General features: G+C 33.7%; 1 protein-coding gene across 4 annotated transcripts in view; it reads left to right on the top strand.

Moving 5' to 3' along the window:
- si:ch73-286h23.3 overlaps positions 1 to 26031 on the top strand; it is a 192114-nt gene that overhangs the window by 63777 nt on the left and 102306 nt on the right. For all 4 annotated transcript variants that reach the window (XR_659521.4, XM_073937299.1, XM_005173997.6 and 1 more), the window contains 10 exons: positions 2225 to 2395; positions 3447 to 3614; positions 5101 to 5274; positions 11620 to 11790; positions 12836 to 13003; positions 14680 to 14853; positions 20068 to 20238; positions 22674 to 22847; positions 23175 to 23348; positions 25482 to 25655. Coding sequence is in view for 3 of the 4 variants with exons in the window: in XM_073937299.1 (XP_073793400.1) it covers positions 2225 to 2395; positions 3447 to 3614; positions 5101 to 5274; positions 11620 to 11790; positions 12836 to 13003; positions 14680 to 14853; positions 20068 to 20238; positions 22674 to 22847; positions 23175 to 23348; positions 25482 to 25655 (1719 nt within the window). In the remaining variant the exon portion in view is untranslated. The remainder of the gene's footprint in view (positions 1 to 2224; positions 2396 to 3446; positions 3615 to 5100; positions 5275 to 11619; positions 11791 to 12835; positions 13004 to 14679; positions 14854 to 20067; positions 20239 to 22673; positions 22848 to 23174; positions 23349 to 25481; positions 25656 to 26031) is intronic.

Here is a 26031-nt window from a genome sequence, read left to right as displayed (position 1 = left end):
AACAACAATAATAATAATTTGAATAATGAAAATATATAGCCTATCCAAATCCTGCAATAGCTGCATTTAAACAGTGCAAGCACTTCATAGTCTAATGACCCCTTACGGTTGGTTATGCCATATATTAGACGGTTCTGTATGAATAACTGACAGTCGCTCCTCAATGCATTTGCTCGTTATGTTCAATGATTTGAAATTACACTCTGTGTCTAACAGTTCCAAGTAAACTGTTTTGTGTGAGATTCATAAAATCTAAATTTCAGGACTTAAAAATACAAACCCTGGAATTCAAGTTAATGCAAGAACTTGTTAATTCAGTGTATTCTTTTTTCAGTTGTGTTATTTAACAAGCTTTTTATTTCAATACTTTTGGCATTGATTTTGTTCCATAATAGTCTGTCACTAAAACAATATAATAGACAATTTGTTGCATCAAAATGAATCATGAAAAATGTCAGTAGAGTTTAGTTGTGGTGCAATATTCAGTACAAAATATTAAACCTAGTAATGGGTCACTGGATGTGAGGTTACTCTTTATTGTGATGCTTTGATATAAAAGTGCTAAAACATTGCCCTTAATAAAAGTACTGATAATGCACAATCTGTGTTCTTGTGGAGCCTCTAGAAAGCCTATTAGTCAAGTAGTTACATTTTCACTGAACACACTTAAATTAAAAGTCCATCAGCTCAGATTGACTGTAAATCTTTGACTCTACAGCAGGTCTGAGAGACTCCAGATCTTCACAAACTTGCAGCTTCACAAAGCAAACATTTCTGAACATGTTTAGTTTAAAGCCAGAAACATTTTAAGGCTTTAGTTTTACTCTGTATTTACCTGGATTATGTATGTATTGAGCTTGGACTATTGATCTCTGGACAGTTTGGTCCTTCAGAGTTTGGTTCAAGACTGTCACCCCATTTTTAGCTGTTAGTCTGCAAATGCAGATTTAGAAAAAAAAAATGAAGAAAGAAACGAGTAAGACATATTACTATCAAGTCATATTTACATGTTGTCATAAAGAACAACTTTTTGCAGACTAGAAATGATAAATCCGAATCGCTCAGTTACAAAAAACATGTTTTTAGATCATGTGTATTTCTCAATATGCGTTCTTAAGTGAACTTGTATCCATACCTGCCAACACTCCTGTTTTTCCCGGTAATCTCCTGTATTTCAGACCCACCTCCCACCCATCTCCTATATTGTTCCATATCCTGAAAATCTCTTCCCCCCCTTCATCAGCTTTTTGGTACAGTCTCACTTTAAGTGGACCAACGGGAAAATCTCCCAGATTTTATGATCCAAATGTTGGCAGGTATGCTTGTATCCTTGTGTTCTTGTGTAACGCCATAATCAAGATCGCAAGAACGGAGGACGCTTGAAAGTACCCGGATTTGTTTTTGATTTCAATGATGCATTTATTGCAGACTTGAGGGCAGTACTTGCTCAATATAACTACATACTGTATAACAGTACTCACAGAGGCATGAATTATTTATCTCAGAAGTTTCCCTAAATGAGACAGTGAAAGTACAGTTTTCACCCAAACTTTTGTTGATAAATGCATAAACACATTAAGGGTGTTTATTTGTTGATATGCATATTAAAATTAAAATTTGTGTCATTTGTATTGTGTAAAGTGTCTTTGTAAGGCTTTTGCAAGATCTCGTGGTCTTCAGAGTTTGTTCTTCCAAGGTAACTTGGCAGGATCATTCTCCACAAAAATGCAAGTCCATTCTCTGCATTCTTGGAATTGAGAAACACTATCACAATTGAGAAAACCATTAGAAATTCTAATGTCACCATTGTGTTGAAACAATGTTCATTCAGTAATAAGAGAATGTCATCTTAATAAAGGTTACTTTATGGTAATGATACTGTTTTAGAGGGCTAAAACTGTTCATAAAAATAATAAAGCACAAACAAAAGTGTAAGTAGTAGTACAAGTAAGTAGTAATATTATTGCAGATATTTTAGTTAGATACGTTGAAATGATGTGTAGTTAGTAAATGCAATTACACCCTTTTATATTGAAATGTTTAGTTTATGTAAACAAGGAACACTCTAAGAGGTCAGTTTCATCCTGCTGCTTAAATTTGACTTTTTTTTTTTGTGAAGTTGTCATAAATGGATTAATCTTTTCTTATCAGCATGTTTTGTAATGCAGCAATAAACAGTGAAAGTAGTTGAGAACTGACTCCTGCTTGATCTCCTCTTCTTCAGGTTTTTGAGTCCTACTGCTGAAGAAGGCTGTCAGTTTGTGACTGGAATTGTGGGTAAAAACCTGTTACTCCTGAAAGAACTGAACCTGAGTGATCGTGTACTAGGAGACACACGAGTGAATCAACTCTCTGCTCTACTGCAGGATAAACACTGTCAGATTAACACACTCATGTGAGTATCTTACATCAGTCTACTTGTTGTTTGCCGGCAGCTAGCTCTCTGCAGCTCTCACATGGTCACCACTGAAGCTAAGCAGGGTTGTGCCTGACTATTACCTGATTTTTGCTGGTGTTCAGGTGTTTATGAGGCCAGCAGGGGAAGCTCAACTGGTCGTCTGTGTGGGTCCTAATGTTTTAGTATAGTGATGTGGACTCTATAGTGTCAGTGAGCACCGTCCTTTGGATGAGACATTAAACTGAGGTCCTGACTCTCTGTGGTCATTAAAAGTCTCTGGATGTCATTTGAAAACAATAGAGATGGGACCCCCCTGCTGCATAACTATCTTACATCAAATGTTATAAGACGACTATTGTTTGTACTACTAGTTTTTAATTTACACCAAAGTATTGCAAATGTCTCTTGCTTTTGTTTAGTACCATACATACATTTCAGACGCATACAGAAGGTTTCATCTGCTACAAGGGTTTAAAATACATTGATTAACTTGGTTGCAACAAACACATAGTATATGACGAAAGCTATGGCATAGTATTCAAAGATATCATTGGCTTAATGTTAAAATTTAAGTGATTGTCTTTCATTCATATGCATTAATTCCAGAGTTCCTTTGTCTCTACAAAAGTAGTACATCTAACTAGATGTAAAGCCACATGGAGCACATGACGAGCACATGTCCCAGGAGTCATGAAAAGAGTCTTGTGAGGCAATTAATTAGGTTTCCTGTTAAAGTTTTGTAAAACACCATTGTTGCTTGATTACATTGTGCTCAAATTTTGTAAAGGGTCCCCAGCTATGGACAAAGTATTGGTGAAAATAGGCAAATCAATTGGCTCTCTGTTATCTGTAATGGGTTCTCCTATGGTTTAACGCCCTCAAGGCAGTTCTATATGACCAGCGAATGTGGTGCCTGACCAAGATTTTTAGATTGAGTATTGGACTTGATCTGATTCCTCAATATGCCATTGAGTTGTCAAATTGTCTTACATAAAATTTTATTAATTCTCAATTATTAAAATGAATAAGTGTTGGTGTTTATTTTCAGGCTCAGTAAGTGTGATCTAACAGAGGAAAGCTGTTCAGCTCTGGCTTCAGTTCTCAGATCAGACTCCTGCAGTCTGAAGGATCTTGACCTGAGCAATAATAATCTGCAGGATTCAGGAGTGAAGCTGCTCTCTGATGGACTGAAGGACAGTAAACTGGAGAAACTCAGGTGAGCTGATGTCTAATACATTCAATATTTCTGGATCTTTGTTTTTGAGAAGTGAAGATTTTATTTCCGAAACAAATAACTTAACCCTCTACTGCATGGCGTAACCATATGGAAACATGATACTTATGTTCTTTTCCCTGCCACTGTTTCTTTAAGACCAACATAATTTTTTTTTTGTTGGAAAGAGAAGACCTTAGTGTAGCCAATGATGTGCTTTGGTTAAGTCACATGACATGCAATGTTTTTCTGTAGAGCGATTTCTGATAGACTGATGTTTAATGTGAGTAGTTGCTAAATGCAAATGTAAACGTCAATAAAAACAAAGGATCAAATTATGTCAGATCCACAAAAAAATCTGAAACATCACCTCCAGTAAGTTATGATGACATATTTACAACTCAAATTCTTTTAAATAAAATTAGTTTTTTGTAAATCGATCAAATGTGTATGTTGCCAAATGACAACATACATGAGATGGATTTTAGTGACCATGAGAAGGATGCAGACTGGGCATTTGATAGAGACAGTTCAGATAAGATAGGTGTAATATAGTATATTGTATAATATATAAACATTGTTAGCTAGTAGCTACATTAATCTGATGCATCTGGATATATTACACCCGTTATTTATTTGTAAAATAATTACTGGAGAAAATAGTTATATATATATATATATACTGAATGTTGTATATATGATAATACAATATTATGATAGTTTTCAATAATATTCAGCAAAAAAGAATGGAATAAAATGAAAGCTGTTGGAATATGAGTTGTTGAAATTGTGTATAAGGTGTTATTTATAAGTTCTTTGTTAAAGCTCATAATACTGCAACACCAATTAAATTATTTCAAACTAAAAAAAATTATTAATTATATGTAAAGTTTTAAATTTGAAGTTTTTAAGTTAGATCTACTGTTGGACGTTGTTGCCATATGGCAACATTTCATAAAGTACCTTAAAAAGATTTTTTTAAAAGTTTTTTTTTACAGCTCTTCAAGATTAAAAAAAGAAAAACAGTGATATATATATATATATATATCTACATTTTTTTCCTACAAATTTATCATAATGCGTGAGGTAGAGGGTTAATTTGTTTTGTCATTTTTAGATATCATGTTTTTATGTTATGTAATAAAAAATACAACTGAAAAAAATAGTTCTTAAAAATACTACATACAGTAGCTACCTGTTTTTGCCAAACAACTCTTCATATTCAGTTGTGTTTAGCAACTTTCATTTTTGGAGTAAAACTTTGCTAATAGTTTAATTTAATTAAGGTATTTTCTAAAATTCATTCTGTTTCAATCATTTCTGTTTCAGACTTTTAGACGTTTTAGTATAATGTAGTCAATCAACATACACATGAGCCTATGGTGCCTAAAATTTACCTAAAAAATGTGTTTATTTTTAGTGATTTTGAGTTTTGTGTATAAACATGAACTACAGTCTTATATTTATTTCTGAGTTTTATTTTCTCTAGTCTTTCAGATTGCAATACAAGTGAAGAAGGTTATAAAGCTCTGGCTTCAGCTCTGAGATCAAACCCTTCACACCTGATAGAGCTGGATCTCAGAGGAAATGATCCTGGACAATCAGGAGTGAAGGAGCTCACTGAGTTACTACAGGATCCACACTGTACACTGAAGAAACTGAGGTGAGACATGAGGAGAATAAAAGTGAATTATTTAGACAGTAGTCTATGAAACAAAATTAATGCCAAAAGTATTGAATTAAAAAGCTTGATGGTTAGCACAAACTGAACAATATAATACACTGAATTAACAAGTTCTTGCATTTTAATGACTTGCATTCCAAGATTTGTATTTTTAAGTCCTGAAATTTAACTTAGCTGTTTATTTAAGCTGTGAATATTTCAACGAAAAATATTTCAAACACGTTTTCATACTTATCAATTCAACAATTTATATTTAATTTCCAGATTTCACTTACAAAATATTCAATACCCTTTACAAATATGATGTATAATATTCAAAAGGCAATTTTCAGTTCATTTTATTTCAGTTCAAATATTCGCTTCCATAAATTCAATGGTTCAAATTTGACTGTTTCAATTCAACATTACATCTGGGCACTGCAGGAAAAGCAATAGATTGCAGATTGAAGATCACCAGCTGCTCTTTCACCAGCAGGGGTGGAGATGGAATAATTTAAGTTTTTTAACCCAGTAAATAGGCAAGAAAAAAGCTAATAAAGGCACAAAAGTAGCATTTAATATTAATATCATGTTTTGGTCATTATAAGTGATAAAATGAGTGAGTAAAATGAGCAAATTATTTTTGTGTCATGGTTGTGTAGAGGAAAGGGGCGAGAACTCAAGTGCAGAACTAAATGGGATTTTATTAATAGCAAAAATAAAATAAACAGCAAAATAAACTACCCCGAGGGGGAAAACATTAACAAAACAAATAAATACACACACAAACGGGACTAGACAGGCTGGCAGGGATCAGAACTGGAAACACTACAGGAACAGGAGAACGAAACATATGATAACAAACTGGCACAGGACAGCAGACATGAGGAGAATATAAGGAGGAGGAAATTACCACTTAAACAGATGAACATAATTAACTAATAATGGGTTAACAAGGAGGGTGGGAATTGACAATAGACGGGAGAGCGCATGACACAGAGACAACACAAGCCATGCGCTCACATAAAACAGGACAAGAACATGCAGCCAATGAGAGAACTCATTAACAACATGTTGATGACAACACAAGCACATGACCGCAAAGTAAACACAGAGCCACGGATTAATAAAGGGACTAAGCCGACAAGAAAACGAATGAATGAATGAATGAATGAATCTGAGCTTGTGCATAATTATGAATGTGAGAAGTGAAAGTCATGACATTACTCCTGGCCATAATGGCAAAGCATAAGAATACAAGAGTGTTGCCATTATTATATTAATATTATTATATTAATCATGACATATTTCATGCTTGAGCCTTTATGAATAACACCTCACTGTTTAAAGATTGTTAAAAGAATGATGAAAATTAATGGCTTTTTAAATAATATATTTGATTTAACTTGTGTGAGCTTATCAATATCCAACACTAATTTAGCAAAAATGCATCCAGAATCCTAAAAAATTTACTTTGTCACAGAAAGCAAAAATGCAGATTTTTATACAGATTTTTTTTTAAAAAACAAGAAAAAAGAAAACATTAACTACCCTTAGCAATTGTTTATTTAAATATGATCATCTTAAAATATAAAATAAAAACATAATGGCTGGACTTTGTTAAATCATAAAACACACTTGCAGAAAAGAGTTGATAGAATAAATTAGTAAATTCATTCTCTGCCAGTATATGGCGATAATAGCTCAGTAATAACCCCATGATGACGAACACTGAGCTGCTTTGCAGGAACCACTCAAAAATTTATGTCAAACCACGCATTCTAAACATTATCTCATGAAATTAGTTGAAGTGACAACTATATTAAATTTAAACCAGTTTATTTAAGTTTAGATGTTTAATAACTGCAAAAAAAGATTAACATTGCTAATCATAAAATACAAACGGTCGCTGAAAAGTTATTAGACTACAATAAAAACTGTTCAAATAAGGGATTTCTTAAAAACAAATTAAAGTCAGTAATGATAGACTATTATCAAACCATAGGCTACCCATTTTATTACTTATACTTGGCTGAGACATGCCACTTTTGCATTAATACCTTTTTCTCGCCTATAAGCTACATAACAATAAAACAATATCTGGACAAACTAAAGACATTTTCCAAACGATTAACCATGGCTGAACCCCAAAAATTAGAAGAAGAGAAAGGCAGGCAGAGTGAAGGCTAAAAAGGATAAATAGAAATATTAATTCAGAATCACAGATGACTTAAGCGCAATAGCCTAAATAAATGCCATAAAATAATAATATTAATAATCAAAACAACAATAATAATAATTTGAATAATGAAAATATATAGCCTATCCAAATCCTGCAATAGCTGCATTTAAACAGTGCAAGCACTTCATAGTCTAATGACCCCTTACGGTTGGTTATGCCATATATTAGACGGTTCTGTATGAATAACTGACAGTCGCTCCTCAATGCATTTGCTCGTTATGTTCAATGATTTTAAATTACACTCTGTGTCTAACAGTTCCAAGTAAACTGTTTTGTGTGAGATTCATAAAATCTAAATTTCAGGACTTAAAAATACAAACCCTGGAATTCAAGTTAATGCAAGAACTTGTTAATTCAGTGTATTCTTTTTTTCAGTTGTGTTATTTAACAAGCTTTTTATTTCAATACTTTTGGCATTGATTTTGTTCCATAATAGTCTGTCACTAAAACAATATAATAGACAATTTGTTGCATCAAAATGAATCATGACAAATGTCAGTAGAGTTTAGTTGTGGTGCAATATTCAGTACAAAATATTAAACCTAGTAATGGGTCACTGGATGTGAGGTTACTCTTTATTGTGATGCTTTGATATAAAAGTGCTAAAACATTGCCCTTAATAAAAGTACTGATAATGCACAATCTGTGTTCTTGTGGAGCCTCTAGAAAGCCTATTAGTCAAGTAGTTACATTTTCACTGAACACACTTAAATTAAAAGTCCATCAGCTCAGATTGACTGTAAATCTTTGACTCTACAGCAGGTCTGAGAGACTCCAGATCTTCACAAACTTGCAGCTTCACAAAGCAAACATTTCTGAACATGTTTAGTTTAAAGCCAGAAACATTTTAAGGCTTTAGTTTTACTCTGTATTTACCTGGATTATGTATGTATTGAGCTTGGACTATTGATCTCTGGACAGTTTGGTCCTTCAGAGTTTGTTTCAAGACTGTCACCCCATTTTTAGCTGTTAGTCTGCAAATGCAGATTTAGAAAACAAAAATGAAGAAAGAAAAGACTTAAGACATATTACTATCAGGTCATGGTTACATGTTGTCATAAAGAACAAATTTTTGCAGACTGCAAACATGTTTGAGATGATGTGTATTTCTCAATATGCGTTCTTAAGTGATCTTGTATCTTTGTGTAGTTGTGTAACGCCATAATCAACCGACAAAGTTCAGCTCTAAAACGTCAAGACATGACTTATTTACAGTGGTGTAAAGTAACTAATTACAAGTACTCAAATTACTGTAATTGAGTGGTTTTTCTCAGAAATTGTAATTTAATAAGTTTTATAAATGTGTACCTTTACTCTTCCTTGAGTACATTTTTAGTGCAGTAATTGGTACTTTTACTCCACTACTTTCCTTCAACCTGCAATCACTACTTTATTTTTGTTGTCTATGGGTATTCGAAAAATCAGTCCTGTGATTTCTGTCCAATCAAATCGCGCACAGAAGGCAAATATCCTCATAATGAGCTACCTCAAGACATTTATAATTGCAGCAAACTGTTTGAAGGCATTAAAAGGGTCCGATGATTCTGATGAATAAATGTCAGTAGTTTACATCAATATGATGTTGGTTTAAGATGTTGACTCTACGTTGGATAATCTCCAACAAATATCAACGTCATTTGACGTCATTATTGGATATCAAAATAATGTTACCCTTAGACGCTGACTAGACATTGAATTTTGGTCACCTGACATCACAACCTAAATCTATCCTAATATTAACGTGTTATGATGTTGTGTGCCTGCTGGACAATAACTAATTGCACTACAGAATGTTACATTTACATTCACAAATTACATGTAAACACATCAGCTTTAACAGCGTAATACTCACTACTCTTGAGTACTTTAGAAAGGGCTACTTTTTACTCATTCTTTGAGTAATATTTACAACAGATACTTTTACTCTACTTGCACTACATTTTTAGGCATGTAATGATACTTTTACTTGAGTATGATCCACCACTGCTTATTTATCTCAGAAGTTTCCCTAAATGAGACAGTGAAAGTGCAGTTTTCACCAGAACTTTTGTTGATAAATGCATAAAGACATTAAGGGTGTTTATTTTCTGATATTCGTATTAACATTAAAATCTGTGTCATTTGTATTGTGCAAAATTTCTTTGTAAGGCTTTTGTGCATTTTATATATATATATATATATATATATATATATATATATATATATATATATATATATATATATATATAAATATTAAAATGGAAATAAAACAATTAATTGTTGTATGAATGCTGTAATATTAAAAAAGCCCCTGTTATGGGTTTTCAAAAATGACCTTTCATGCAGTGCATCACACAGCTCTAAGTGAAAAGAAACATCTTAAATTTAAAGGCTTAAATTAAAGGCTTAAATCTGAAAGTGCATCATGTTTAAAACTCTTGATTCATCTATAAAACAGTGGACTCTTAGTGCTTCAAATGAATCGCCACTGTAACAAGTCTTTACCTGTGTTGGCGAGAAGTCGATATGGAACTCAAGCCCCGCCCATTGGTTGCATGCGCAAATGAGGGAAAATTTAAACCCCCGGTCCCGCCCACAAACACTGTAGAAAGAAAAGGAGGAAGACACTGTAGCAGATCTCTGCTGAATCACGTCGCGAAGACGCTGTGCTCTGAAGTGTGAGGAAAAGTTAGTGTTATTTTCCCTACCCAAAGATGAGGCTATGGAGAGTCAGTGGTTGAATTTTATTTTTGCAAAAATACCTCAGCATTATAGCCCAGCCTTGTGCTGTGCTATAGTTCAGCTTTTGCCACTGTGTGGATTAATACTGAATGTGTGTAACTGTTTTTACTTATGGTTAAGAATAGAGCAATATGCTGGTGTTAAACTGCATTGTCTTAATGCACTCCTACATTGGGTTCACACATACACTCTGCACTCTGACTACTTGATAATAAGTCGTGCTGGGCATTTCTCTCTGTGTCAAGCTGAACGCAGTCGACCAATAACAACAGACTGGTCATCGGACCAGTCAGTGCTGATTAGTATCACGCTAAGGAGGGGTTTTGCAACAAATGAATCACTGAACAATTCATATGGGAGTCGCTGGGATAATTAGGTAAATAAAAAAGCATATCATAAGAAAATGATAATGTGTTTTTTGACCTTGCATGCATGTCTGCCTGTTGTTGGAGACCCTTAAAAATATGACCCTTTATAATGCATAAATGGGCTCTTTAAGCAATATTTCATTAAAATGCGTGAAAATCAGGTGACCAACAGCTGCATCTCATTCCTCACAGGATGCATTTCAGTTCTTGCAGTCTTCAGAGTTTGTTCTTCCAAGGTAACTTGGCAGGATCATTCTCCACGAAAATGCAAGTCCATTCTCTTGGAAATGAGAAACACTTCCAAAATCGAGAAAGCCATTAGAAATTCTAATTTCACCATTGTGTTGAAACTATGTTCATTCAATATTAAGGGAACGTAATCTTAATAAAGAAAATAATTTTATGGTAATGATACTGGTTTAGAGGGCTAAAACTGTTTATAAAAACAATAAAGCACAAACAAAAGCATAAGTAGTAGTACAAGTAAGTAGTAAAATTATTTCAGATATTTTAGTTAGATATTTTAAAATGATGTGTAGTTAGTAAATCGTCACCTTAGAATAATAAGGTTCTATCTGACATTTTTGTCAAAATTGAGTTATTGACATATTCTTATTAAATGACAAATTATTTACATTTTGGGATGTTTTTTTTTGTAAGTTGTTTACATTAAGGCTTTTTATTTAAAAAATACAAATGTTACACATATACTGTCTGCTATGGAATGCAAAAACTTTAAAGCTCAATATCTCAAAATCATTCAGAACGCAGATAGGACCTTATAATTCAAAGGTGATGAAATGTAATTACACCCTTTTATATTGTAATGTTTAATTTATGTAAACAAGGAACACTCTAGTAGGTCAGTTTCATCCTGCTGCTTAAATTTGACATTTCTTTGTTTTTCTCTTTTCTTTTTTTGTGTGAAGGTGTTATAAATAGATCAATCTGGTCTAATCAGCATGTTTTGTAATGCAGTAAGTTGAGAACTGACTCCTGCTTTATTTTTCCCAGGTTTTTGAGTCCTACTGCTGATGAAGGCTGTCAGTTTGTGACTAGAATTGTGCGTAAAAACCCGTTATTCCTGACAAAACTGAACCTGAGAGGTCGTAAACTAGGAGACACACGAGTGAATCAACTCTCTGCTCTACTGCAGGATAAACACTGTAAACTCAACACACTCATGTGAGTATCTTACATCAGTAAACTTGTTGTTTGCCGGCAGCTAGCTCTCTGCAGCTCTCACATGGTCACCACTGAAGCTAAGCAGGGTTGTGCCTGACTATTACCTGATTTTTGCTGGTGTTCAGGTGTTTATGAGGCCAGCAGGGGAAGCTCAACTGGCCGTCTGTGTGGGTTCTAATGTTTCAGTATAGTGATGTGGACTCTATAGTGTCATTAAACTGAGGCCCTGACTCTCTGTGGTCATTAAAAGTCTCTGGATGTCATTTGAAAACAATAGAGATGGGACCCCCCTGCTGCATAACTATCTTACATCAAATGTTATAAGACGACTATTGTTTGTACTACTAGTTTTTAATTTACACCAAAGTATTGCAAATGTCACTTGCTATTGTTTAGTACCATACATACATTTCAGACGCATACAGAAGGTTTCATCTGCTACAAGGGTTTAAAACACATTGATTTACTTGGTTGCAACAAACACATAGTATATGACGAAAGCTATGGCATAGTATTCAAAGATATCATTGGCTTAATGGTAAAATTTAAGTGATTGTCTTTCATTCATAGGCATTAATTCCAGAGTTCATTTGTCTCTACAAAAGTAGTACATCTAACTAGATGTAAAGCCACATGGAGCACATGACGAGCACATGTCCCAGGAGTCCGAGCACATGTCCCAGGAGTCATGAAAAGAGTCTTGTGAGGCAATTAATTAGGTTTCCTGTTAAAAGTTTTGTAAAGCACCTTTGTTGCTTGATTACATTGTGCTCAAATTTTGTAAAGGGTCCCCAGCTATGGACAAAGTATTGGTGAAAATAGGCAAATCAATTGGCTCTCTGTTATCTGTAATGGGTTCCCCTATGGTTTAACGCCCTCAAGGCAGTTCTATATGACCAGAGAATGTGGTGCCTGACCAAGATTTTTAGATTGAGTATTGGACTTGAACTGATTCCTTGATATGCCAGTGAGTTGTCAAATTGTCTTACATAATTTAATTAACTCTCAATTATTGGAATGAATCAGTGTTGGTGTTTATTTTCAGGCTCAGTAAGTGTGATCTAAGAGAGGAAAGCTGTTCAGCTCTGGCTTCAGTTCTCAGATCAGACTCCAGCAGTCTGAAGGATCTTGACCTGAGCAATAATAATCTGCAGGATTCAGGAGTGAAGCTGCTCTCTGATGGACTGAAGGACAGTAAACTGGAGAAACTCAGGTGAGCTGATGTCTAATACATTCAATATTTCTGGATCTTTGTTTTTGAGAAGTGAAGATTTTATTTCCGAAACAAATAAATTAACCCTCTACTGCATGGCGTAACCATATGGAAACATGATACTTATGTTCTTTTCCCTGCCACTTTTTCTTTAAGACCAACATAATTTTTTTTTTTTGTTGGAAAGAGAAGACCTTAGTGTAGCCAATGATGTGCTTTGGTTAAGTCACATGACATGCAATGTTTTTCTGTAGCTCGATTTCTGACAGACTGGTGTTTAATGTGAGTAGTTGCTAAATGCAAATGTAAACGTCAAAAAAAAAACAAAAAAACAAAAATCAAATTGTCAGATCCACAAAAAAATCTGAAACATCACCTCCAGTAAGTTATGATGACATTTTTACAACTCAAATTCTTTTAAATAAAAATTTGTTTTTTGTAAATCGATCAAATGTGTATTTTGCCAAATGACAACACTGTGCAATAGTGGAACATGCAATATTGCAATGGGCTAGCTGGCTAGCAAGGTCAGCTGTGAACTTTTCAGTTGTTACAATAACAACATGAATGCTAGTAATATAATGTTGACCATGAGAAGGATGCAGACTGGGCATTTGATAGAGACAGTTCAGATAAGATAGGCGTAGTATAGTATATTGTATAATATATATAAACATTGTTACCTTGTAGCTACATTAATCTTTCATGCATCTGGATATATTAGACTTGTTATTTATTTGTAAAACAATTACTGGAGAAAATAGTTATATATACTGAATGTTGTATATATGATAATACAATATTATGATAGTTTTCAATAATATTCAGAAAAAAGAATGGAATAAAATGAAAGCTGTTGGAATATGAGTTGTTGAAATTGTGTATAAGGTGTTATTTATAAGTTCTGTGTTAAAGCTCATAATACTGCAACACCAATTAAATTATTTCAAACTAAAAAAAATATTAATTATATGTAAAGTTTTAAATTTGAAGTTTTTAAGTTAGATCTACTGTTGGACGTTGTTGCCATATGGCAACATTTCATAAAGTACCTTAAAAAGATTTTTTTTTAAAGTTTTTCTTACAGCTCTTCAAAATTAAAAAAAGAAAAACAGTGATAAAAAAAAAAAAAAAATATATATATATATATATATATATATATATATATATATATATATATATATATATATATATATATATATATATATATATATATTTTTTTTTTTTTATTATTATTATTATTATTTTTTTACAAATTTCTCATAATGCGTGAGGTAGAGGGTTAATTTTTTTTGTCATTTTTAGATATCAGGTTTTTATGTTGTGTAATAAAAAATACAACTGAAAAAAATAGTTCTTAAAAATACTACATACAGTTGCTACCTGTTTTTGCCAAACAACTCTTCATATTCAGTTGTGTTTAGCAACTCTCATTTCTGGAGTAAAACTTTGCTAATAGTTTAATTTAATTAAGGTATTTTCTAAAATTCATTCTGTTTCAATCATTTCTGTTTCAGACTTTTAGACGTTTTAGTATAATGTAGTCAATCAACATACACATGAGCCTATGGTGCCTAAAATTTACCTGAAAATGTGTTTATTTTTAGTGATTTTGAGTTTTGTGTATAAACATGAACTACAGTCTTATATTTATTTCTGAGTTTTATTTTCTGTAGTCTTTCAGATTGCAATACAAGTGAAGAAGGTTATAAAGCTCTGGCTTCAGCTCTGAGATCAAACCCTTCACACCTGATAGAGCTGGATCTCAGAGGAAATGATCCTGGACAATCAGGAGTGAAGGAGCTCACTGAGTTACTGCAGGATCCACACTGTACACTGAAGACACTGAGGTGAGACATGAGGAGAATAAAAGTGAATTATTTAGACAGTAGTCTATGAAACAAAATCAATGCCAAAAGTATTGAATTAAAAAGCTTGATGATTAGCACAAACTGAACAATATAATACACTGAATTAAGTTCTTGTATTTTAATGACTTGAATTCCAGGGTTTGTATTTTTAAGTCCTGAAATTTAACTTAGCTGTTTATTTAAGCTGTAAATATTTCAATGAAAAATATTTCAAACACGTTTTCATACTTATCAATTCAACAATTCATATTTAATTTCCAGATTTCACTTACAAAATATTCAATACCCTTTACAAATACGATGTATAATATTCAAAAGGCAATTTTCAGTTCATTTTATTTCAGTTCAAATATTCGCTTCCATAAATTCAGTGGTTCAAATTTGACTGTTTCAATTCAACATTACATCTGGGCACTGCAGGAAAAGCAATAGATTGCAGATTGAAGATCACCAGCTGCTCTTTCACCAGCAGGGGTGGAGATGGAATAATTTAAGTTTTTTAACCCAGTAAATAGGCAAGAAAAAAGCTAATAAAGGCACAAAAGTAGCATTTAATATTAATATCATGTTTTGGTCATCATAAGTGATAAAATGAGTGAGTAAAATGAGCAAATTATTTTTGTGTCATGGTTGTGTAGAGGAAAGGGGCGAGAACTCAAGTGCAGAACTAAATGGGATTTTATTAATAGCAAAAATAAAATAAACAGCAAAATAAACTACCCCGAGGGGGAAAACATTAACAAAACAAATAAATACACACACAAACGGGACTAGACAGGCTGGCAGGGATCAGAACTGGAAACACTACAGGAACAGGAGAACGAAACATATGATAACAAACTGGCACAGGACAGCAGACATGAGGAGAATATAAGGAGGAGGAAATTACCACTTAAACAGATGAACATAATTAACTAATAATGGGTTAACAAGGAGGGTGGGAATTGACAATAGACGGGAACAAACACAAACACGAGTACAAGAGCGCACGTTCGAGGCACGCAGAGCCCACGCGGCCGCATTAAGCAGGAGCGCGCACGCTCTGCGCACACCCACAACGGTGCGCGCACACACTGAGACAGACACAATGACAGAAACAAGTGCTCAACCCAAGAAAACTCTTCAAGAAAAAAAGACAGGACTTGACAGGCAGATGTGTCCGGACTCTGCCACCAAAACAAGAATTTACATGACCAGAGTGGCAGAAACCTGACAGTTTTGGTCATTTATATTTGCCCTTAAGGAACGGAAGCCAGCTGGTGATTGCGTAAACCTCACTCCTCTGATTCAGTGACAAATGTTGTTCTTCAATCTTTAGCCTCCTCGCTGGCTCGTGTCCTGCTCGGACCGGTGGGGTTACATTCACATAAACCATCTTTTGTCAACTATGATGTCACACATTCTCTATCTTTATTAACTCTTTCTTTCATAGACATAAAGTTTTATATTGACAGCTAAAGAATATAAGCGTAAGAGAAACAGGAGGAAATATTATAATAATACATTAATAATGCAATCCTGTTCACACATACACTCATACAGGGAGGTTCTCCCTGCATTCGTGTGGGTTTCCTCCGGGTGCTTCGGTTTCCCCCACAGTCCAAAGACATGCGGTACAGGTGAATTGGGTAGGCTAAATTGTCCGTAGTGTATGAGTGTGTGTGTGAATGTGAATGTGTGTGTGGATGTTTTCCAGAGATGGGTTGCAGCTCGAAGGGCATCCGCTGCGTAAAAAACTTGCTGGATAAGTTGGCGGTTCATTCCGCTGTGGCAAACCCGGATTAATAAAGGGACTAAGCCGACAAGAAAACGAATGAATGAATGAATGAATGAATGAATGAATGAATCTGGGCTTGTGCATAATTATGAACGTGAGAAGTGAAAGTCATGACATTACTCCTGGCCATAATGGCAAAGCATGAGAATACAAGAGTGTTGCCATTATTATATTAATACTATTATATTAATTATGACATATTTCATGCTTGAGCCTATATGAATAACACCTCACTGTTTACCGTTTCCGAAAGTAAAGCTGTCGGCGCAAAATGTTGCTTGTATAATTGTTAAAAGAATGATAAAAATTAATGGCTTTTTTAATAATATATTTGATTAAACTTGTGTGAGCTTATGAATATCCAACACTAATTTAGCAAAAATGCATCCAGAATCCTAAAAAATTTACTTTGTCACAGAAAGCAAAAATGCAGATTTTATACAGATTTTTTTTTAAAAAACAAGAAAAAAGAAAACATTAACTACCCTTAGCAATTGTTTATTTAAATATGATCATCTTAAAATATAAAATAAAAACATAATGGCTGGACTTTGTTAAATCATAAAACACACTTGCAGAAAAGAGTTGATAGAATAAATTAGTAAATTCATTCTCTGCCAGTATATGGCGATAATAGCTCAGTAATAACCCCATGATGACGAACACTGAGCTGCTTTGCAGGAACCACTCAAAAATTTATGTCAAACCACGCATTCTAAACATTATCTCATGAAATTAGCTGAAGTGACAACTATATTAAATTTAAACCAGTTTATTTAAGTTTAGATGTTTAATAACTGCAAAAAAAGATTAACATTGCTAATCATAAAATACAAACGGTCGCTGAAAAGTTATTAGACTACAATAAAAACTGTTCAAATAAGGGATTTCTTAAAAACAAATTAAAGTCAGTAATGATAGACTATTATCAAACCACAGGCTACTTTATTTTATTACTTATACTTGGCTGAGACATGCCACTTTTGCATTAATACCTTTTTCTCGACTATAAGCTACATAACAATAAAACAATATCTGGACAAACTAAAGACATTTTCCAAACGTTTAACCATTGCTGAACCCCAAAAGTTAGAAGAAGAGAAAGGCAGGCAGAGTGAAGGCTAAAAAGGATAAATAGAAATATTAATTCAGAATCACAGATGACTTAAGCGCAATAGCCTAAATAAATGCCATAAAATAATAATATTAATGATCATAACAACAATAATAATAATTTGAATAATGAAAATATATAGCCTATCCAAATCCTGCAATAGCTGCATTTAAACAGTGCAAGCACTTCATAGTCTAATGACCCCTTACGGTTGGTTATGCCATATATTAGACGGTTCTGTATGAATAACTGACAGTCGCTCCTCAATGCATTTGCTCGTTATGTTCAATGATTTGAAATTACACTCTGTGTCTAACAGTTCCAAGTAAACTGTTTTGTGTGAGATTCATAAAATCTAAATTTCAGGACTTAAAAATACAAACCCTGGAATTCAAGTTAATGCAAGAACTTGTTAATTCAGTGTATTCTTTTTTTCAGTTGTGTTATTTAACAAGCTTTTTATTTCAATACTTTTGGCAGTGATTTTGTTCCATAATAGTCTGTCACTAAAACAATATAATAGACAATTTGTTGCATCAAAATGAATCATGAAAAATGTCGGTAGAGTTTAGTTGTGGTGCAATATTCAGTACAAAATATTAAACCTAGTAATGGGTCACTGGATGTGAGGTTACTCTTTATTGTGATGCTTTGATATAAAAGTGCTAAAACATTGCCCTTAATAAAAGTACTGATAATGCACAATCTGTGTTCTTGTGGAGCCTCTAGAAAGCCTATTAGTCAAGTAGTTACATTTTCACTGAACACACTTAAATTAAAAGTCCATCAGCTCAGATTGACTGTAAATCTTTGACTCTACAGCAGGTCTGAGAGACTCCAGATCTTCACAAACTTGCAGCTTCACAAAGCAAACATTTCTGAACATGTTTAGTTTAAAGCCAGAAACATTTTAAGGCTTTAGTTTTACTCTGTATTTACCTGGATTATGTATGTATTGAGCTTGGACTATTGATCTCTGGACAGTTTGGTCCTTCAGAGTTTGTTTCAAGACTGTCACCCCATTTTTAGCTGTTAGTCTGCAAATGCAGATTTAGAAAACAAAAATGAAGAAAGAAACGAGTAAGACATATTACTATCAGGTCATAGTTACATGTTGTCATAAAGAACAACTTTTTGCAGACTAGAAATGATAAATCCGAATCGCTCAGTTACAAAAAACATGTTTAAGATCATGTGTATTTCTCAATATGCGTTCTTAAGTGAACTTGTATCCATACCTGCCAACACTCCTGTTTTTCCCGGTAATCTCCTGTATTTCAGACCCACCTCCATATGCTGAAAATCTCTTCCCCCCCTCCATCAGCTTTTTGGTACAGTCTCACTTTAAGTGGACCAACGGGAAAATCTCCCAGATTTTATGATCCAAATGTTGGCAGGTATGCTTGTATCCTTGTGTTCTTGTGTAACGCCATAATCAAGATCGCAAGAACAGAGGACGCTTGAAAGTACCCGGATTTGTTTTTGATTTCAATGATGCATTTATTGCAGACTTGAGGGCAGTACTTGCTCAATATAACTACATACTGTATAACAGTACTCACAGAGGCATGAATTATTTATCTCAGAAGTTTCCCTAAATGAGACAGTGAAAGTACAGTTTTCACCCAAACTTTTGTTGATAAATGCATAAACACATTAAGGGTGTTTATTTGCTGATATGCATATTAACATTAAAATTTGTGTCATTTGTATTGTGTAAAGTGTCTTTGTAAGGCTTTTGCAAGATCTCGCGGTCTTCAGAGTTTGTTCTTCCAAGGTAACTTGGCAGGATCATTCTCCACGAAAATGCAAGTCCATTCTCTGCATTCTTGGAATTGAGAAACACTATCACAATTGAGAAAACCATTAGAAATTTTAATGTCACCATTTTGTTGAAACAATGTTCATTCAGTAATAAGAGAATGTTATCTTAATAAAGGTTACTTTATGGTAATGATACTGTTTTAGAGGGCTAAAACTGTTTATAAAAATAATAAAGCACAAACAAAAGTGTAAGTAGTTGTACTAGTAAGTAGTAATATTATTTCAGATATTTTAGTTAGATACGTTGAAATGATGTGTAGTTAGTAAATGCAATTACACCCTTTTATATTGAAATGTTTAGTTTATGTAAACAAGGAACACTCTAAGAGGTCAGTTTCATCCTGCTGCTTAAATTTGACTTTTTTTTGTGAAGTTGTCATAAATGGAATAATCTTTTCTTATCAGCATGTTTTGTAATGCAGCAATAAACAGTGAAAGTAGTTGAGAACTGACTCCTGCTTGATCTCCTCTTCTTCAGGTTTTTGAGTCCTACTGCTGAAGAAGGCTGTCAGTTTGTGACTGGAATTGTGGGTGAAAACCCGTTACTCCTGAAAGAACTGAATCTGAGTGATCGTGAACTAGGAGACACTCGAGTGAATCAACTCTCTGCTCTACTGCAGGATAAACACTGTACACTCAACACACTCATGTGAGTATCTTACATCAGTAAACTTGTTTCATAACCATTTTGGCTATTGTCATGAAACTTGTCTTGCTATATTTCTTAAGTTGTTCTAAGATTATCGCTACCAATTATGCCTTAATTAACTGAACTTCCTGTCCACCATCTAGCCTTAAGTCAAAAACCTACTTTTTTAAACTGCTACAGTACATCGTTGTAGTCAGTAAACATGACTGATTTGCACCAAATTTGATCAGATCATCTTCAGACCATGCTGACAAAAAGTTATTGAATTTGTGTTAATAGTTGCATCGGTTTTTGTTTACTGCACCAACAAATGTGATAGCATGATGCCAAACTACATCTGAGGCTGTATCTCTGTGATAGTTAAAGATAATGGCACCAAATTTTAGGTCTGTCATTGTCGCCTCACACTGACCACACCATAAAGATCTAGTGACAGTGCCACCTATGGGTCAGAGTTATAAGACATTCATTAGCCATTGTTAATGAAATCGACAAATTTGGTAATAACTTTTGACTGCATATGCTTATTTTGATGAAATTGGTCTTTTATGCCAATTATGCCATAATCTGCTAAATTTTGTCCGCCATTTTGAATTTGTTAAAACCATTCTTTTTCTTAACTCCTCCTAGATTGTTGGTTTAATATTCACCAAATTTGACTCGAATTATCCTTAGAAAAGTTATGGAATTCACAATGATAGACAAAACTGTTGTCAATTAGCACATGTGCAAACTTGATGTAATGTTGTTAGATAACTTTACAGGCTGAATCATTGCAATGGTTTGAAGTATTGAAACCAAACTTAATGTTAGTGATCTAGACGTGAAATTAACCAAACTATGCCAGTTTGAGCCACCTTCTGGGCTGGAAGTCATAATAAATTTTTCAAATGACTTTTCAACAATTTTGTTTATTATCATGAGACTGGTCTTGCAGATTCCTTGTATCATTGATATGTGAACGCTGATGTAATTTGTTCCCTAATTTACACAACATCCTTTCCACTATGCTGAATTAGTTTTAAAAATCTGTTATTTTGAACTCTTCTTAGATTGTTAGCCCAATTTCCACTAAATGTGTATTACAACCTCACCAGTCTAGGGCTGGGAAGGAGTAATAAAGAAAGTGGTGGAGGTTTGGATGTAGATTTTTCCCTTTTACTGACTCACAAAGACAACAAGCTTAGCGTGAAATAAAAGTATAAATTTAACATAAGGAAGCAAACAAGTCTTCAGGAGGGGTCAAGACCAATATAACAAACAAAACATCCTAACAAATTATTTAATAAACTATTAAATAAAAGAAAACAAAATACAAAAAAACAATACACTCCTTTTCTAAGAAAATAGCAACCACCTCCCTACAGCTTCCTATAAATTAACAATAAATTAAACAAACAATAAATAAATCTTTTTTGCCACAAAGATAAGGAAAATAATCTTAGACAGATTAGGTGTTAACTCGTATGATATGGCTAAACAAATCCTATCACCAGAGGAATAAAAGTCTCCACAGACATTATTAACAATTTAACCACATCAAAAAGAACAAAACCACAATTAAAAGCCCGCAAATGGGATCCTTGCTCCAACCCACCACACTCTAATCGATCCCAGCTCTGTCTTATCTCCTCCAGCCAGTCCTTTGGTTGACCAATCAGGACAGAGAGTCCATCAGTAGAGCCAATTTGCAGGGTTGACTGCACCTGATCAGAAATAACAACCTTATTGAAGGAGAGAGAGAGGAAATGAATACACAATACCTTGAAGAGACACTCATGGAACATAACATTTGGCTCAGACCTTGCTGCCAAAAAGTTATAGAATTTTCCAGTTGCTCTGTAGCTTGTTGCCGTGCTGGTTTATGATGTGGCCACTGGGCTGCTTGGCCCTTAAATTGCTGCTTGCAGCTATGTTTTAAATTGTGATTTATTTATATACATTTTATGCTTTAATTATTAAATTTATAATTTGATTCTTGGGCACTTCTGGTTCTCTATACAAAAAAAGCATGCTACAACAATTTAAAATTTTCAATTGGGCCAGTTACATGATTGGGCAAACTTGATGGTTTTTCAATTGGCTCATCACATTGTGTCTCATTGAGCCAATGTTAATAGGCTGTTGCTACAATTAACAAAAAAACAACAGTTTGCCGAATTTTATTTGGACTAAAATATTTAGATGTGACCAGTCACTAAAAAAATTAGTTTGGGCAGTCAATTCTTTTATTTACTGTGCAGACAAAGATAAAAACTAACAATACTTTTATAAGGTTGCATTTTTATTTTATGGGGGTGAACCACAAATTTTAATTATTTTTCCTGTACATGACATTAAAGTACATTATTTTCCTTTAAACTTTTTCACACTTATTTTTTACAGGATTTTTCATATGCTTCACATGACATTTTGTCTTTTCTCTTTGTCTTCAGTCTGTGTGTTTGCAGATTTACAGAGAAACAGTGTAAAATCCTGACTTCAGCTCTGAAATCAAACCCATCACACCTGAGAGAACTGGACCTGAGTAAGAATCAATTAAATAACACAGTAGTGAATCACTTATGTGATGTACTGAAGGATTCACGATGTAAACTGGAGACACTGAGGTGAGAAACATTCACATTTAAGAATCAAAATCATTAAAAATAACCTTCAACATTTTAAATTAAGACACTTAATGCACAGTGTGTTTGCGTTTACATTATATTTTTCTGCAAAGTTATTTTATATTCTGTGATCTGGTGGAATAAAAATGATGGTTTGATCATGTGGAGAGAATTCTGAAGCTTTGAAACATAAGAACTTTCACTGTGACTTAACATTTTCTGATTTCTGTTCCTCTGGTTGTATTATTTGCTTTTAACCATTATTAATTATTCTCTTACATCTTCAATTTTGTTTTCTGCTCTTTCTCTTTCTTTTTGCCAATTTAGGTTAAGGAGTTGTGAGATGATGGATGAAAGTTATTCTGCTGTGACTTCAGCTCTAAAATCAAACCCATCACACCTGAGAGAACTGAACCTCAGTGAGAATAAACTAGGAGACTCTGCAGTGAAAAACCTCAGTGATTTACTGATGAACCAACAATGCAAGCTGGAGAAACTAAAGTTAGTATCATTATACTGTACAGCAGATACTGAGAGATTCAAATTTACTGTTTAAAGTCTACTATACACAAGTAAAATTGTTTAACTACACCTGGCCATTAGTCACAATTAAAATTCCAACAAGTCTCTGATTTATCATGAAATACTGCTGCTTTTTACTCAAGTTGCTGTTTGTTTTTGACAGTAGACCTCTGTCTGATGGTGTTTAATGAATTCACACAAACATTCATGTCTCATGAGTGAGAAACACATTGAGTGTAAACATCACTAAACAATAAAGTAAACTTTGTTTCTGAGCTCAAACTGGTTGGTTCAGACAGTGATTCATTAACCCTGTGGAGTTAATTCAAGCCTTTCTGCAACAATGAGTCACACACAATGTTGTTATAAAGTTTGCATGCACACACGCACGCATGTGCACTTATCTAAAAAACAAAGCACCCAAAGGGAAAATTCTACTTGCACAAAACAAAGGACAAAGAATTAAAATATTTTGGTTGAATTCGGAGTTATGGTGGGTTCAGTAACATCAGTGTTACGAATTTGTTCTTTCTAAGGGAAAATATATTTGGTGCGCATTTCAACAGTCTAAACCTGCACAAATAGATCACAAATGAATCACTCCAGTTTTGTGTGATTTATTGGAAGTGGGGTGAAAAGTGACGTCATGGCCCCTGAATTTTTTTGGTTCATTCTAAACAAGGAAAATAGATATAGCACTTGTTTTATTGGCACAATTCAAGCACAACCTAACTGTGCTAATTTGGAGTGATTTGAGCAACAATGAGCAAGAAACATAGCACAAACGAATGGCATAGATTTGGGAATTATTTCTTTTTATGGGTGCCAACTTCACGCAAATGTGTTTAAGCCGGGTTGAAACTAAACTGTGTAGGGCTGTGGCTATTCAGGAACTAAGTTTGACACACCCACTCTATCTGCTTGTTTATCAATAGTTTAAGTGCATGCTACTTGCCATAGTCATTATTCTCCTTACAGCTGGTCTTTTTTGGACAGGAATAATGATAGAACTCTTCCAGATTGAGGGAACTGTATGTTTGTTTTAAAGTTTTTAGTAAATAGGACACCAGGCTTCTGTCAGATCTTTACTTCAAGATTTCAATAAACACCCAGAGATACTGTCTGGCCCTGAAGCCCTGGGACAGACATGTGAAAACCATCATATGCTGATCTATAGTTATTTTAAACAAGTCTGATACAGATAAAGCATCCAGTGAAGAAAATGACAACTGTTGATGTGTGTAGAATGGTTGTCCTGTAGAGGAATGTGTGAGGTCACCATTGTGAGGAGTTGCTGGAGAATGATTTTATAAGAAAAACATTGAGTATGTAAAACACGCATAAAGCTATATCTGTGAGAGGTTTTCAGGACAGTGAGTGGCATATTGTCAAATAATGTACTATCATGGCATTGTATGTAAAAACACTGAGAAGAGATGACATCTATTGAAAGTCAACTCTGGTGTGAAAAGAAGTGTTTGCATTGCAGGGGATACGGCCCATAATAACATGAGCCCCTAAAGATATACTGAACCTCTCAGTCAATGAAAACACAGAAAGATGGTCAAAGTTAAAATGAGATGTTAAAACTCAAAGACAGAAGGAGAAAAACTGTATAAAGATTGTGCAAAACACAGATTTGTCCTGGGAGAGAATGCAGATGGGTTTGCTCTGGACTGTCTCAGCTTTGTTTGGAAAATATTCTAATAAATTCTATGCTTCTGATAATTATAACCTCCAGACTAGGGTTGGGTCTTGTTTTTTTTTTTTTTTTTTTTTTTTCTGATACCAGTGCAAAATTGCTATTTTTAAACGATACCGATGTCAAAATGGTGCCTAAACCAATACTTTTGAGCCAAAAAATTATAGTGGATGACTCTAGAAGAACTTTTATTTAAGAAATAAAAAAACATAAACTTAATAAATATATATTTTATTAAAAATGTATATATTTAAGGTGGTGAACTACACAAATAAATAATGACATTTTTACATGTACAAAACATTGAAGTACATAAATTTTATTTACAAAATGAATTTTTCTCGCATTTCATTTTTGCAGATATTTTCATATGCCTCACATGACATTGTCTTTTCTCTTTCTGTCTTCAGTCTGTGTGTTTGCAGATTTTCAGAGGAACAGTGTGTGATCCTGATTTCAGCTCTGAAATCAAACCCATCACACCTGAGAGATCTGAACCTTAATGGGAATCAAATAAAAAATACAGGAGTGAATCTCTTATGCGACGTGCTGAAGGATTCACGCTGTAAACTGGAGACACTGAGGTGAGAAACATTCACATATAATAATCCCAATCATTAAAAGATCTTCAACATTTTAAATTAGGCACTTCATACATAGTGTGTTTGCTTTCACATTATATTTTACTGCAAAGTTATTTCACGTTATGTGATATGATTTGATCATATGGAGAGAATTCTGAAGCTTTGGAGCATAAGAAGAACTTTCTCAGTGACTGTTTGAACCTTTTTAACATTTATGATTTCTTTTTCTCTGGTTGTTTTATTTACTTTTTGTTTTTTGCTGATATAAATAAAAATTAGAAAATATAAAAGATAATTGAACAATATCATTTAAAGAAGTTTAAAGTATACGTCAATTCATATTTTACACATTTAAATTGAATTGCATTAATATATA

The sequence above is a fragment of the Danio rerio genome, chromosome 22, assembly GCF_049306965.1.
Source record: "Danio rerio strain Tuebingen ecotype United States chromosome 22, GRCz12tu, whole genome shotgun sequence".
In the NCBI taxonomy this organism is placed as follows: Eukaryota; Metazoa; Chordata; class Actinopteri; order Cypriniformes; family Danionidae; genus Danio; species Danio rerio.
Note: the sequence above shows the minus strand (reverse complement) of the source record. Positions and strands in the feature narration are given on the sequence as shown.